The 15,924-nt window shown below is 37.1% G+C and overlaps 1 protein-coding gene across 4 annotated transcripts in view; it reads right to left on the bottom strand.

Annotated features, from left to right (window-relative positions):
• kcnip4a (potassium voltage-gated channel interacting protein 4a) overlaps positions 1–13,655 on the bottom strand; it is a 161,441-nt gene extending 147,786 nt beyond the window's left edge. The window contains exon 1 of one of the 4 annotated variants that reach the window (XM_007559957.2): positions 13,402–13,655. In XM_007559957.2, the coding sequence (XP_007560019.1) occupies positions 13,402–13,462 (61 nt within the window). In that variant the 5' untranslated portion in view covers positions 13,463–13,655. Of the gene's footprint in view, positions 1–101; positions 189–13,401 lie in introns of those variants that run through there. The other 3 variants (XM_007559959.2, XM_007559962.2, XM_016675246.1) reach the window with 3 other exon arrangements.
• Positions 13,656–15,924: the final 2,269 nt, after the last annotated feature.

The raw sequence follows: 15,924 nt of genomic DNA, 5'->3' as shown, positions 1-15,924 counted from the left end.
GAGCTTTTTGTTCTGTTGCCTCAGATCAGAGATTAGCATCATCCTATGCAAAGAAATTTAGATCAAGCAACCATCAGCTGTTCCTTCAGGCATTTCCTTACCTTGAGGTAAAAGAGAGAGGGTGTGCTTCTTCTGCTTTCTTAGGTCTGCAAGTGATCCTCAGGTTTCACACAAGCTTTTTCCCTTTCCTGAGCGGATCAACAGAGTGTAAAGTGGGTGGTAGGAGGAGGAGGAGGAGAAAGAGGAGAGTGGGGGCTGCACAATAAAGCAGCATCAATGAATGGAAGAGAGACTGATACACTTCCTAAAGGACACTGTGGCTACAAGTTAGAGGACGGATTTAGAGGTGATATTCAGAGTCTCTGGAAGCTCCATTGACAGGAAAAGTCTTTGAAAAAAAGTCTCTCTTGAGTCCCTGAGCTCCCTCCAATACATTAGTGTCACAAAATTGTAAATTTTACTGAGGCAGATCAGCAATGGTCTGTGGTTTATTCTTCAACGGAACACAGATGTTTTTTATGCTAAAATACTTTCAATTCTATGCAACTAATTTGTTTGCCAATTTAACTGTGTTAATTTAATGAAACAGTTTTACAGAATTAAGGCTATATAAACATCAGGAACTGTGTTTATCTGCAGGACTCTCCTGGTCACACTTGTCAGATTGTATAAAATAGCATCACATTTCTGAAATAAATATTTTTCTTGGCATAAACCTTTTTTTTTTCTTTTTTCTTTTTTTGCACCTCGGTAGTATTTGTACAACTAATTTTTGGGAGTTCCCCAGTTGTTTTTGAGCAATCACAAAACTTCTGTAGCAAGGCAGGTGGTTTGTTATTGGGTTGGCAGCATACCGAGGAGAGTGGCATCGATTTCAATGTCAATGTCTATTGTATTTATATAACACTTTATAACAATAAGGGCTGCACCAAGGTGATTTACAGCAAGCAATACAGATGGCAAAGAGGAGACAATAAAAGATCAAGAGACTGTGAAATACATTAAAAACATAGGAAAGGTTGAAAAGCAGAATCCGGTTAACAATATTAACTAGGGTTCAAAGTCAACATGGTCTTTGAGAGTTTCTTAAAGTGGTTAATGCCCTGAACAAATTAATGTGAAGAGGTAGGTTGGCATGGAGAACAGTGCCAGCTACTGCAAATAAATGTGGTTATTTGACGTTAGGGTTCTGGATGCAGATTGTTAAAGGTCACAGTGAAAAGATGGTTCCAGACCAAAGAGTCTTGAAGACTAAGAGAATCTTGAAATAATCCTGTAAAAAGCCAACAACGGTGTTATTAGCTTACATTTTCGCCTTCCCTCAAGGAGCAAAATGCAGCATTTCTAACAACCTGTAAACGATGGAAGGACTGATCAAAAACCCTTAGAAGTGCAATATTCTGAAGTGTGTAATAGTAAAAGTATGGAAGTATGGGTCCTTCGGGAGAAAGTATAATCTTACTTTCACTAAAAGTCACATCTGAAAGAAACTTCATTAACAGTGACACCAAACAAAGTGAGTCACTGAAGCTAGACAACCAGTTTCCAGAATACGTATAACAGGTCTTAAAAACCTGATTTGAAAACCAATATTCTACCACATCCTTTCTTTAAAATATTTTAATGATAAACCAATGAAGTGATCGAGTAACCAGTTTTCTCGCATTCTTTTTCTTGCTTGTAAGAAATACAATTATGACTCTTTGATGGCATTAACTCATGTATACGAATTCACAAACATCAGATCCTGTGCCTAACTGATAAATAGTTAAGCTTAACAGGATACAGCAGGATCCTCTAATTGCTTCCACTGAGTGGATCAAGGGATGTTCTGTACCTGAGAAGACGGCAGGGGGGAACCTGAACAGGGAACCGGGAATGCAGCCACGGTTTCTCAGCAGGACAAGACACGCTCACGGCTGAACAGATTGATCCCTTGTTGTGGGATGACAAATGTATGTATGTAGAGATATTTTGTTCATTGTGTTGTAACGTGTAAGATAAACTGGCACTGAAAAGGCCTGGACAGCTTAGTGCCAACTGCTGAATTATTTATGTACAAGCATCAGCTGATCTCAGCTCACTGATATTTAAGACCACCCAACCTCACAACATATATCAACTGTAAACCAGGTATCTTTTACTCTCAAGTCCAGACATTCAAACTCAACAATAGCAATGCCATTTTCTTCTATGCAAAGTAATGTTTAGTAAAGTTTATTTGGAATGCGCAGTGCTGGCCCGTGGGTTGTAGCTGTGTCTACGTTTCGACAACTTTAAAATTGTCCTAACATGAAGCTGCAAAATGTTATACAATGCTTCTCTTGGTTTCTCATTTCCAACAATGGATTTAGTGAATCTCTTTAAACTATGAGAAAGGTTCATTGTAGATTGATCTAGCATTGGTAGCAATTATTAGATCAATATTTCTTTCAACTTTTGGGAATAAACTGAATTACCTTTTATTAGAGGCAACTGCCATTTCAAAATGCCACAACTTTTCTCATCAAAAGTTAGGTCTCCCTCATTAGGAGATATGCATTTGCTGTCCACATGTGACTTCATGTGGTGCAGGAAGCAGTTCACCAAAAGGGGGCAGGGAAGAGGACAGGGTCCTGGAATAATCATGAAAACTCCTAAATATTTCCTATACTCCACACAGGTAATCAAATCATGCAATATGCATGGTCCTTATGTATAAATTTGAGAAAAAAATAAATAAATAACCCATTTTGAATGCATGTCAATAATTCCTGGCTCCACTTAAAAATTTAAATTATACCAGAATCACATATTCAGATCAAAAATTAAGTGACAAAGGACTACAAAATTACCAAAAGCATTTAATGCCTACAAAATTTAAATAATTTTTACATTTGAAAAAAAAAAAATCTTAGTGATTATTAGTTTATTATTTTATGAAATTGACTTAAAACATATCTGAACAACACTACTAGTTTTTAATGCTGCATACCAGTAATAGTCATGGGCTTTGTCTGCCCACAACTCAAAACTTTCTGGGAAGCCCTGAGGGTGAATCTAAACCGTTATTATGGGCTCAGGGTATGAAGGCGAGAGCTTTCAGCCTGGCATCATGTTACATCCACATGTGAAACTCCTATTTTGAGGTAAAACAGGAAGTAGTTTATGGGTCGCTTTGTTGGGAAGCAGTAAACTACTATATCCTAGCCAACAGTACATTCGTACAAAAAGCATTAAAGAAGTCCAAATTAAATAATTTATCTAGCAACATCTTGGGCATCTGGCGGGGAAAACAAAGACATTTGAAACTGTAAACCACCAATGATGCTATTATTTTATTTTTTTATGAGTGTGTGTTTGATCATCTCTAGTTTGCACTGGGCTTAGAAAAAAGTAAATATTTAAACAATTAGTAATATCAGAAAAGAGAGCATTTTCAAATCCTTTTGTATGAGACATTCATAAAGACAGTAATAGACCAGTCAAGCCTAAATTTGATTATTCTACATCAGCTATGGATTTTATGCACAAATGAGTGATTTTTAAACTTCAACTCAAAATGTAAAAATATAAAATAAGGCATTGCTAAAATGTAATTTTCTTATTGTGCATCATATCTTTCTGTAAGCTGGATGCATCTTTACACCTCTACTATTTAAAGACATGCATTTTGTATTCAAATGAAATCAAGGGTGATGTACTTAGAATACATCTTTTCAACACAAATGGAGATAATTGGTGCCAACACAGACTTATCAGTGAGTACCTAAACCACAGGACAGCTGTGGAAATTACACTCTCAGTAATAAAACTTGTTAACTCCAACAAGATAATAAGTGGTAAACAATCACCAGAGCCTGCTGCCAAAATGATGCCATTAACAACTCAACAGAATGCCATCAGTGCAAAGATGAGTTTTAAAACCAGGCTTTGTTGAAAGATTACATCCTGTCAGGCAAACCACAGCATATTTCATGCAGACTACAAATATGTAAGCGGGGTGGAGCCCTAATCACAAGTCATCCTCTCAGATTTGATTATCTGTCCTGCTCAAGATGCCCAATGAAAAACTCCTGAAATATAATCCACATACATTAGATGCTAACAGAAGCCCTTAAGGTGCTTTGTGGTATGCGTAAGAGAAATAAGAGTGAAGCTTCAGATCTCCTCCGCACTTTTCCACTGCCTCTCTAATACAGACACCCACCTACAAGATTTATCCTAAAATCAATTCATGCAGCTCATGTGGAATGGAAATGTTTGTGTTCTGTTATCAAAGCTCTTGCTATATCTGTGTATAAACAACAGGGAACGTAGAGGGGGGGGAAATCTAGCACACTTTCTATGCTGATTGAAACTGCAGCTCACCTTGTTAAAAAGCATTCTCTGATGTACTGAGGAAATGCATCAACACTAGAAACATCTTCCAGAAGAAACAAGTTTGTTTAAAGTAGCATCGTACTACGAGTCTTGTTATACTTCTTTCTTTTAACCTCTAACTCTTTGTGAGGACTTAAAGGGATTCTAAACCTCAGAATCTACAGATGGATTTGGAGAATAATAATGTAGCATATTGTAAGGAATTGAAAATGCAGATAAAAGACAAAATGATTTGTTTAAAACAAGCAGAGCATTTCTAGAGAGTCATCCAGGATAAAGAACAGGCTCATTACAGAGGCCATTACCGGCTGAAAAAGAGGTTTGAAACCAAAGAGTGTCCACTGAATTAAACACGCTCACCTCCATTATCTTTAACGACCACTGAAAACTTTACTGAACATAGTTAGCTTCTTTTACTCATTATCTAAATAGTAAGAAATTTTATGAATCATTGAAACAAAATGTTTGGGTTTTTGGAAGTAAACTTTTATTTTGGCCAAATAAAAATTCCTAGAAGATTTAATTTTCCAGAAAGTTGAAATAAGATTGGGTTGGATATAAACATAGATGTATTTTCCTTGGCTTGTGCCAGTGCATCTGTGGTGCTCAATTTACTAACAAGTTGAGTTTTTCTTAATGTTCCTCGTCAAACGTTTGTACTGCTTCAGTAATAGTAGGCTAATATATGACCCATCCAGTAAACTGCACAGATATTTGTCTTTGAAATAACTTTCAGTCTGAGCAGACTGAAAGTTGCTTTCTAGGCGTCGTTGCCAGATTAGAGGATCAGCTGGGTCAAAATTTCTATCAGTGTCTCTCTGATTAGACCTCGGGTCTAATTTCTTAATACCTGAAGATCAAGCTGCTCCACCTCCATCTGATGCTCCTATTAACATCTGCTCTCGGTCAGAAACAACCAATCAGAGCAAGGAGAAGGATCAGCACTGTCAATCATGCTTATGTACTTGCTGCTCAATGTCCTAATGGCGACAACTTACCTTTATGGGAAAAATGTAAAGGCAGGCAGAAGAGCTTGATTTTTTCCAAAGATTATTTTTCTTTCATACAGTCACGACATAGAAAACAGACAATATGTAAAAAAAAAAACACACAAAAAAACAGATTGTTTATAAAAGCTACCTACTGGAGCTTTAAACTTTTTGCTCTCTGCAATGTAAACTGACAACATCTGACAGAACAGATGAACAAGTAATGAATTGTTTGCAAACTTTTTAAAAACTGCTGCCTTATCTTTCCAAGCCTTTCATAAACTTATAAAGATGCACATGAATTACACAGCCACTGCAGAACACCCAGCACAGTTGGGAGCCATAAACCAGAGCGCTCGTTATTCTCTACTACAATTACTTGAAGCAAGCTGCTCCTTTCTATGCAACTTCCTAGTTCCAATGTGAAGGTGGGTAGAGCCCCTGGTGGTTCAGAGTTACTGGGTCAGCTAGCAGTCAGAGAAAGATATTTCAGCAAACACACACCTGTTTCTTCCTGATTTCTCACACACTGACCCTGCCCTTGTCCTATGAAGTTGAAGCTAAAATTAGAATTCATGAGGGAGGCAGCCTGAGGGATTAAAGAAACTGCAATGCAGCAGTTCAGAGAAGGGACCTTCAGTTGGTAAATATACTGTTATGTACTGGTGGTTTATTGCGATTTCAATTAAAAAATTGACTTGATGGCATTCAAAACTCAGTCCATCTTCTTTTGAATTAAAAATCTGCATTTTGGGGGAGCAAACAGATTTATTTAATTTCTTCTGCAATTACAAATAGCCAAATTTTGGTATATTATACCAAATATTCTAATACTACAGCAAATGTAACAACCTAATGTAAACCAAATAAAAGAGTTGTACATAAAGCACAAATATCAAAGTGAAATGGTGACATGTATGCAAAGTGTGCAGATTTCTCTATAAAAAAAAAATAAGTGTTGGAATGCCTCCATAAGTTATTGAACCACAGCATCTGCCATCTGAAGATAACAGTGGGTCTTTATCGGTCAGCGTGTTCACAGACTATACAAGCGTCCAGAGGGAATCGAGGACACTTTCTGTGAAAGGATGCGTGTCAGTGTGGTAGCCAAGCAGACAAAAGGACCTATCGTATCCAGAGGTTTATGTTGTAAGGTCACTTTCATTTTCTCAGGAGATGCACTTCATTTTCAGGTCATTAAACAAAAGGGGCGAGTTGTTTCTCACTGCGTAGCTAATGCAGGCTTATCAGGATAGTTGCCTAACATTTCTAATTGCTTGGAGAACCATAAAGCACTATACAAGCAACTAATGCAGAATTTCAAATTTATTTAATTTGCTTAAATACCCACTCAACAAAGCAAAGTTGAAAGTGTAAAGTTACAGTAAAAAGTAATTGTGTTTTGATGTATTGAATTAAAGTCTGTGCACTTTAAAATCCATTTTGGTTTTCTACTAATCGGATCAGCTCACTTGGGTAACAATAGGCCAACAAAACCACATCATCTAGAGATGCAAAGATTACAATATTGTGATCATTTTCTAATGAGACAACATTGGAATAGTATTCATTCAAACCGTTCTGCCACAAATGGTGATTAAAAAGCCAAAGTCAAACTATCTGTGCAAACGTGCTGTAAAACAGGGTTTAAATGATTCAATCAATGATAAAAGGCTGACATTTTAAACTGTCTTGCATCTTACATTGGGGACTAGCATAGTAAGAATTACTAAAACAGCATCATCTATATTTTAGATTAATGAAATGTTGCCAAAACCAGCGTGGTTTTTGACAGACATTTTATAAAATCCAACTGATAAAATGGAGTAACTGTACTGGTCAGCTTTTTTTGCATCTAAAGTCTCGCTCACTCCGACTCTCCTTCAGCAACAATAAATTTCAGATGTCAACTTCTTATATCTTGTCTCTTAGTCCAACTTATTTTTCAAGCACCTGACTGATACTGTAATGGCAGACAAAGAGTCATCTCTACTTAGTAACTGCACCCATTCTCTAAAGTATTTTGACCAGTTAAACATGGTAGTAGATATATATATTGCTAATTTGATAAAAATCTGATTTTTGAATGTCAGACCAATTGCTAAGTCTGATTGTCCGATTCCGCCCACCAGCTGATTTCTTGGTGTATAATGTAAAGAAAAGAAAAAAAAAAAAGCTCAGGACGTGTACAGTCCCAAACCATACACCCTCTAAATAAATCCAGTACACAAACACCACAAACGGCATCTGGCATAACAGAAAGCCTTGGCTGCTTCACAGTGCAGTCAAACGTACCCTACCTTAGCCTAAAGCACTTCTTCCCTGTTCAGAGAGATGAACTGGGAGAAAATAATAAACTACAATGGCTGAACATAACTCTATATTGCGTTTCAAAATTAAACCAGTTTTAAATAATTAATTTCAGCGTGATTTTACATAAAAGCCAATGCAAACAACAATCATAACAAATGACAAAGCTAATTAGAAGTTGAGATGGTTATTTTTGAATCCCAAGATGCTTTCTTTATCAGATATCATGTCAGTGAATTACCTACAATTTTGAAGATATACAAAAAACATAAGAAGCTCTTGGTGAGAGAATCCATAAAAGTATTGCATTGTATTTCCACAATCAGCCACATGGTGGCACCCTTGCACACTGAATAGAAGAAACATACAGTAGATAATTCTTTACTTTGCTTTTTTACTAGGTGTTTTTTTCCACAGATGTGATTTAGACTACTGATAAAGAAATTGTATTTGAGTTTCATCAACTGATGTATTTTGCTGCTTTTCTTCTGAGTTATTTTTAGACTAACCCTAATTATTAAGGCAGACTCATTATGACTGCACATGTTTGTGTGCTCCACATGTCATAATCTCCAGATGGATTCAAAGATATGTTTATTATTGTGTTGTTGGCCATCTATATTAAGCACTGGCAGCCAACTTGTAGGACATGGACTTTGGGAGGAACCAGTTTCCAGAAAAGGCTTATGAGCCACCCGCTTACTGGGACGAGACAGACGGACCCTTCAGTTGGCCACTTATGACTCCACATATGGCCTGCATGATGTTCAGCAATGACACCATTTCATTTCATGAAGGAATTCTTGGTCAAGTTGTTCTATTTGTTTGAAAATGTAAAAAACTAGGATGATCTACAAACAAATTTCCTCGTCAAAAGGCTAAATCAAAGCCAATTTCTGCTTTTTTATGTTAACAGCAGGCTACACTTTTGTCTTTTCACAGATAAAACAAAAAATCTGCTTTCCAGCAGAAGATCAGCAAATATCAAATACTTTGAAATAAGATGACAAAGCACCAGTCAGCACTGACAAGTACTTTTTATTCTTGATGCACACAAGTTAGAAAAACCCACTTTAGTTAGAAATAGCTTAGTAGAAGTATAATTTAATATTTAAAATAGACCCATCGACTTATTTACATCAGGGCTCCAACACCTTTAACATTTCCATCCAACTAGTGAGCTCCTTTTTAGAATATGTACAGTTTATACATTCCTCTAACACAGAGCACCATTTCTCTTATCCACACTTTAAACTACAAAAGACAAAAGAACATGATTTTCCAATGAGTCAAATGCATTGATCCAAGAAATTCAGGAATCAGCTACCAGGAAATAGCTGTTTGACTAAACACACATATTTGAAGTCAGAGCAAAAATTAAAAAAACTTAATATCGGAAACTATGAAAAAGAAAGCTGGGTGACGAACAACCCAAGTTTTTCTTGACACCATGAGTATTGAGAAAGATGGCAACGAATCTGAAAAAATAAAAGACGCCTTTCTGTTAGACCAATCATATTACAACTAATGTGGGCAGCCTGAAATGGAAGGGTATGGAGTTTTTTAAAAACTAATATCTATATTTTAAGAAATAGCTCTCTAGTTTTAGAGATGCCCTTTAGTTGACGGGACAAAAATAAATGGGTAGCAATGTGTTATGCTTCTTTTTTTTTTTTGTCCTAAGTGAATGTAGTCCATCTATAGCGTGACCTTGGTAACAGAAAAGAAACACATTTTCCAGCTGCGTCCAAGCATTTCTACCCGGTTGGCACCAACTGCTTGGCACTCTATACAAAGACGGCAAATAGAGTGGATCTGTGGCATAAACAAGCCAGTGGGTGGAAACATAAACATTTGAGATTGCCCACTTTTTTCAGTGTTCACACATCTCAGAGCATTTATAGCAACAAAAATTGCCGTGATGTCTCTCGCAGATCTGTTCTACATCCCAGTCACCCAGCTTGTGTTCATATATCCAGCTCCATGTCTCCCTTTCTTGTCTCCGCGTCCACCCTCTTTACTTTGGACTACTTATTCCCTTATTATTTTCTGGCTTGATTCCCAAGGCAGATGGTCCTTACAAGCAGATGCTCCCCACCCAATCCACATGAAGGAACAAACAAAGGCTGGAAGCAAAGCAAACAAAATCTGCTTCCCAGCAGAAGACCAGCAAGTATCAAAGAAACACTTTGAAATAAGATGACAAAGCATCTTTAGTGTAAAATGGACAAGATTAACAACAGAAAAGAGAATTATCAATGAAAATACAATGAAATGATACAAAAAGTGTAGTGACCATTTGTATTAGGCCCCCTTTATTGTGTTACAACAAATCCACTGCAGCCAATTTCCTTCAAAAGTCCTTTAATTAGTCAACAGCCGAAAGTTCACCTGTGTGTAATTAAGGTTTATGAAAACATGAATGGAAAAGACACGGGACAGAGGCAGAGGTCCACCATTCAACAGGATAACTACCATAAATAAAGCAAAACCTGGTGCCCATCTCCAGCAACCATCAGGTGAGACCCAGGCTTCACTCTGGACAGGTCACCAATTAATCGCAGGGCAACACAGAGACACAAAGAACTGAACTATGAACACAGACAATTTAAAGAGATCAATTAACCTTGGTCATGTTTTCTGAACTGCTGGAGGAAGACGGAGTACATGGAGAGAACCCATGGATGCATAAGGAGAACCTACAAACTCCATCCAGAAAGACCGTTCAAAACCAAGACCTTCTTGCCAACTGCACCACTGTGCAGCTCAGTTTGCCAACACAAACTTTTCAATTAAAGGACATTAAAGCTACAAGTCAAGCAAAAAAAGGAAATATTTATGTGTAAAGAAAGTCACTGATGACAGTTTGCCATGAAAGGCAGAATGAAAAGAAAGGGAAACGAATGCAAAGATGTTACGGAAGTTACGATAACGATTTAAAAGAGTGTCAATGTAAAGAACTGTTGCACTAAGGAAGCAGCTGTTAGGAACAAACCTCATGGCTCAGTAGATCAACAATAATCTTAATAGGTGGTTGTAAAGCATAAAACAAATTCTCCGATTACACCATGTGGGACTTAGTGAAGAGTAAATGGTAAGGAACTGAGGAATCACAATGATTTAGAAAAGAAAACGCAAACATCTGCTCATGTTTTTAAACCCTAAGTTTGCAGTGCTCATGATATTCCTCCCCACCTAAATTATAAGAAACGAAAATAGAATAAAGCAAAAAGCAATGTAGACCATACTACTGGAGGCAAACTTTGTAATAATGACTACACATATTCAAGTGGGGAAAAAAAGCTTGGATATTCATAAATTCACCCAAAATATATTTAACCACAACAAACGACAAAACATCTTCATTTCCTCCAACTGTGTGATCCTACTTGTGCACATTTACAGTCTGGATTGTTTATCCCTTCATGACTAATGCATTCGTTTGTAGAGCTTTACTCCTTAACGGCACTTAGATCTGTGCATGCAATGAGCATTGTTTCTCATTTTTACAACATGTATGGAAATTGCTGGTAACGAGAACACACCATTTTCCTAATAATGACTCTGAAAAAGACCTAAGAGCACAAAATAAATGTCAAATCAGGTACAAATGCAGAATCTGTAATTCTTATCTTTAACACGAGATAATGAGAAGTCAGTTAGGTGAGCAAATAAACATTTTCCTGAGTCAGGCATAATGGGTAGTTAACTACCTTCTGGCTTATGTGAAACAATTGAGGAGCCTGAGGGGAAGCTATGGACTCTAACCGAGCCATCATTTTTCTGAATGAAAGCCAAAGTACTGCAGAGAGGGGAAACCATCAGAGAATTAATGCAAATTATGTGTGCACATATTCAGAAAAAGTACTTTAAAACTCGTTTATATCCAAATAATTTGCTGAGATTAGAAGACAGTCAAATTATATAAAACATAATGTTAAAATATGAAACTAGGATGTTTTATATGACATAGTATGTCATTGAGTTGCAATAGCAAATAAATATGAAACAAACAACATTCTTTTGCCGTTTAGCGTTGCTTTCGATTATCGTAGAGAACCACAGTAGTTTTAATATTAAAGCTGAATTTTACCCAAAAAGAATGGGTTCTGCTGCTGTGCCGGGTTTTTTTTTTTTTTTTACATTAATGAGTTTCTGGGACACTGTGGACCCATCTCTGCATTTTATTATGCAAACAAAAGAAAATGCAGACACAGAGATGATGTTTATGAAGCTATGTAAATAAACAGACCCAGTTCTGTCACTTGATTGTGAACTAAAATGAGGCTTTATGAGGATTATAATTTCTTCTAATTCACAATTTTCATTTACGTTTGTATTTCTACTCATATTCCACTTTACTTAAACACATTCCTTCAATAAAAACTTCAAGATGCCTCTTAAATACAAAGGGACCTAAACATCATTTGTACACAGCTGAGAAATTAATTACAGCAAAACTACAACTGTCATATGATTAGTTGTATTTTTGAAGTAGGACTTTGTGGGGTAGTTACTAGCAGTCAGTGTCCTACCTGCAGCAGATCATGGCCTTAGCACCTTAGTTTATATCAGGGGTCTCAAACTCCAGTCCTCAAGGGCCGCTGTCCTGCAGTTTCTAGATGTGCCACAGGTACCAAACACTGGAATGAACTGGTTTAATTACCTCCTCCTTGTGTAGATCAGTTCTCTGTTGCTAATGACCTAATTATTCTATTCAGGTGTGGTGCAGCAGAGGCACATCTAAAAGTTGCAGGACAGTAGCCCTCGAGGACTGGAGTTTGAGACCCCTGGTTTAAATAAACAGAAATACTTTTTTCTGTTGTAAAACAAGCAACTGGATCATGCATCAGTGCTACAGCACGATAAAAATACATCTGCAGTATTTTTGCATGAGTTCTAACAAAAATACTACAGTACTACAGCCTATGGTTTCATACAACATAAAAAGGTTGTATGACAGCTTGTAGAATAGAAATATAGGATATGTCTATTCTATTTACAAGAAATACAGGAATTAAGATTTCAATAGATTTTTAACCCATTAAGATTCATCTATAAGACCAAATATGGGTCTACTTAACAGACACATACCACAATATCCTATTTAAGCATATAATTATGTGAAAAATATTGTTGTGTAAGCACACTGAGTGTTAGCTTATGTGTGTTGGTGAACCATTATGGCTCCTCCAATCAAGCTGCTCATATTGTTGGCGCGTCATCTCCTGATTAACGTTATTACTTACACCTGTGTCCTCCCCGCTTCAACCCAACTCCCAACGAGTTTTTTTTTTTTAAAGTCAGTTCATGAAGCTTCATAAATTTAACATGCGTCATTGCCTATTTATTTCTTCAGAGAAGGCAAAAGTCCAGACATGACAAAAACTTATTGAAAAAAGAAAATAAACCGAAATTTAGGAAGCAAACCTGAGCAAAACATAAAACAAATAGGTCAATTCAACATTGCCTGTCAGAAAATAAAAGAAAGTTAACTGATATTATTAAAAACATGTAAATGAGTTTATAAATTCCAATTCTTTAAATAATAAATTGGCGGAAAAAACAACAACTTTCCCACAATGAATCTTCTTACACGAGGCAATATTAAAGTGACTTGTGTCTGACAGGCGCTTATATCAAACCAGCTGCATGCCTAGAGCCAGCAGACGGATAATAAATTAATAAATAATATTCACAACAATGGCAAAGAGGCTAAAACATGCCACATCTGTCCTACCAGTTGATGAAACCGCAGCATCCACGCGGGCAGAAACTGTCACCACTCTCTTTGCATCCATTCCAGAGAGGAGAGGAACTGGCTCCAGTCTTAAATGTTTTGTTTCTAAGCCACGGGAGCTTTAACCAAGCTGAAAGTGAGGGAGCGGATGAGAGACGAGGACTTGCTGCTCGTTCTTAACTCAAGTTTCGTTGAGGGGCGCAGGTTCGTGCACGCGGTTCTCTCAGACACGAGCGAGAGCAGGCAGGCGCGTACACCGGAAGGTGATGACGTTGACGTTGGTCGGACCGTAGATTCGCGTTCTTAGTCAACTGTGAGGTGGAAACGTCGTAAAACCATTTTTAACCTCAAGTTACAGGCGCAAGAGAAGTATGTCTACCAGCTCTCGACATCTAGAAACTAAAAAGTTCCTAATTTGCAAGATAGATGAAGCTCAGTCTCGTATGAAGACGTCGATTTTTAAGCATTGTCGCATATTTTGACTCTATCAACTCATGAATAAGAGGGTTCAAAGTGTGGGTCGTGAACCATTTGTAGCTCCTGAACTGATTCTGAGTGGCTCCTGGGTCCAGTTCCAAAATGACACAAATTTGACCCACCAGCACAAATTGATCCAGATGGAAGCTTTTAATATTTTCCATAATGGAAAAGTATTTGTGTTTTTATAGCCAAGTGTTTATTGTAAGTAGCTCCACATATCCACAAAACTTCACTCAAAAGCAGACTTCAGTCCACCCAAATCTACCTTTTATTATTTTTATTAAAGCATTCTTAAATAAAGAGTTATCAAAATTCTGTAACTATTGTTATGAAAAGGCTAAATTTGTTGCTATTTCACCCTCACACTCAATAAATTATGGATAAAAAAAAACAAAAAAACAATTTTTTGATCTGTGAGTGCTTTGCTTGACAACCTTGGCACCTGTGACAAAAGTTTTGGACAGTTCCAGATTTTGCCACATTGACCAAAATCATCCAAGTACTGGCTGGAATGTCAGACATGTTTGTCTTAAAATAAATAAAATCTAAACTTTTTGGGTCCCCTGTTCTCAATTTTCTTAGTCTTGGGTCATTATTTAGTCAATTATAAGAACTGACACAGGTCACATCTTTTTTTCCCAAACCCCCAACATCTGACAAATCTTTAGAAGCCCTTTCGAGATACCACTAGTTTCGAGGGTTATGTAATTCTGCACCAAACAATTCCTCTGGGTGCCGCCTATCGAAGAGGGGAATCTGCATAACAGTTGCTACAGGTCATGCACAGTCAGTGCTTAGTAATCTCACTTGCTGTTGTTTCTTTCTTGTATACACACACACACACACACACACACGCACACACACACACAGTGTTATAAGTAACAAATTACATAAGTTGATGGAAAGAAGACTTAACATCTGCTCGAAACAGCACAGAATAAAACGTTACTATAGGAAGATGAGCCTGGCATGCTTCTTGGTAAATCAGCTGTTCTAATGATCAAAATGTTTTTCATGAACACTTCACATATCCGTCTTGGCAGCCAAAAACAGCAAATGCAAATGATCGTCTAGCTCCGTCTCCCCAGAGTACCACAGAACAAGAGAGGTTTCCGTCAGACGGTGATACTTACTCTTTTCAATTAAAGACATGCAGACGGATTTGGACAAACGGGAAGCTGTTTATTCAGCAGATCGGACTGGAAATGGCTGACGTTTCTAAAATAAAATCATAAAACTGTAGCCTCATCTTTGTTCTGGCCTTGATGTGCCTTTCAGCCTCTGAAAGTAATTTTTAGACATTTATTTCTGGAATATGCTCTCCCATATGCAGGTAAGAGAATGTGAAGTGTGCCTCTAGAACTCATTTGCTTCATATAATCAGGCGAGTAAAGAAGCATCTTTATTTGCAGACCAATACATTTGGTGATTCGTAATGACCTTGATGAATGCCACAAAACCAAAGATGATCTGCAAATAAATAAATAAATAAAGCTCTCGTTGCTGGAATCTTTGACCCTTTGGTGTTAAAGAAGGCCATGAAGTGACTTTTTTTTTCTTTTTTTTTTACGCTTAAGATAAAACATTTCAGATGAGGAGACCTAATTTAAAGAGACAGCTTTCAGTTTATTGAATGTGTGTTGATGAGAAAGGGATATTATTGTCTGCAGCCGTCACCCGTGTTTCTGTTGAGATGGCTATAAATATCTGAGCACCTGGACAGAAAAATGAAGCCAAACATCTCCAGACAGTCTGGCACAGGTAGAATAATGGCAATAGAAGGACATTAATGAGGACACATGGAGATGAGAGATTAGCAGATGGCTTCATGTCATAATTTCAAGGCTGCATGTGTGTGTGCGTGTGTATTTGGGTTACACTTGCACTTGAAAGTGAACTTTAATGCAATAAAAACAGCTCACCTATTTAGGTCAAGTGAAAATTTTGGAGACTATTTTTGTAGCGAAGTGCTTCTTTTAGCCGTCTCACTGTAAACAATTTGCATTTAAAATGTCCTGGACTTCACAAGCATAATTTTGATCT

The sequence above is a fragment of the Poecilia formosa genome, unplaced genomic scaffold (assembly GCF_000485575.1).
Source record: "Poecilia formosa unplaced genomic scaffold, Poecilia_formosa-5.1.2 Scaffold111, whole genome shotgun sequence".
Taxonomy (NCBI): Eukaryota; Metazoa; Chordata; class Actinopteri; order Cyprinodontiformes; family Poeciliidae; genus Poecilia; species Poecilia formosa.
This window is presented reverse-complemented; position numbering and strand designations above follow the sequence as displayed.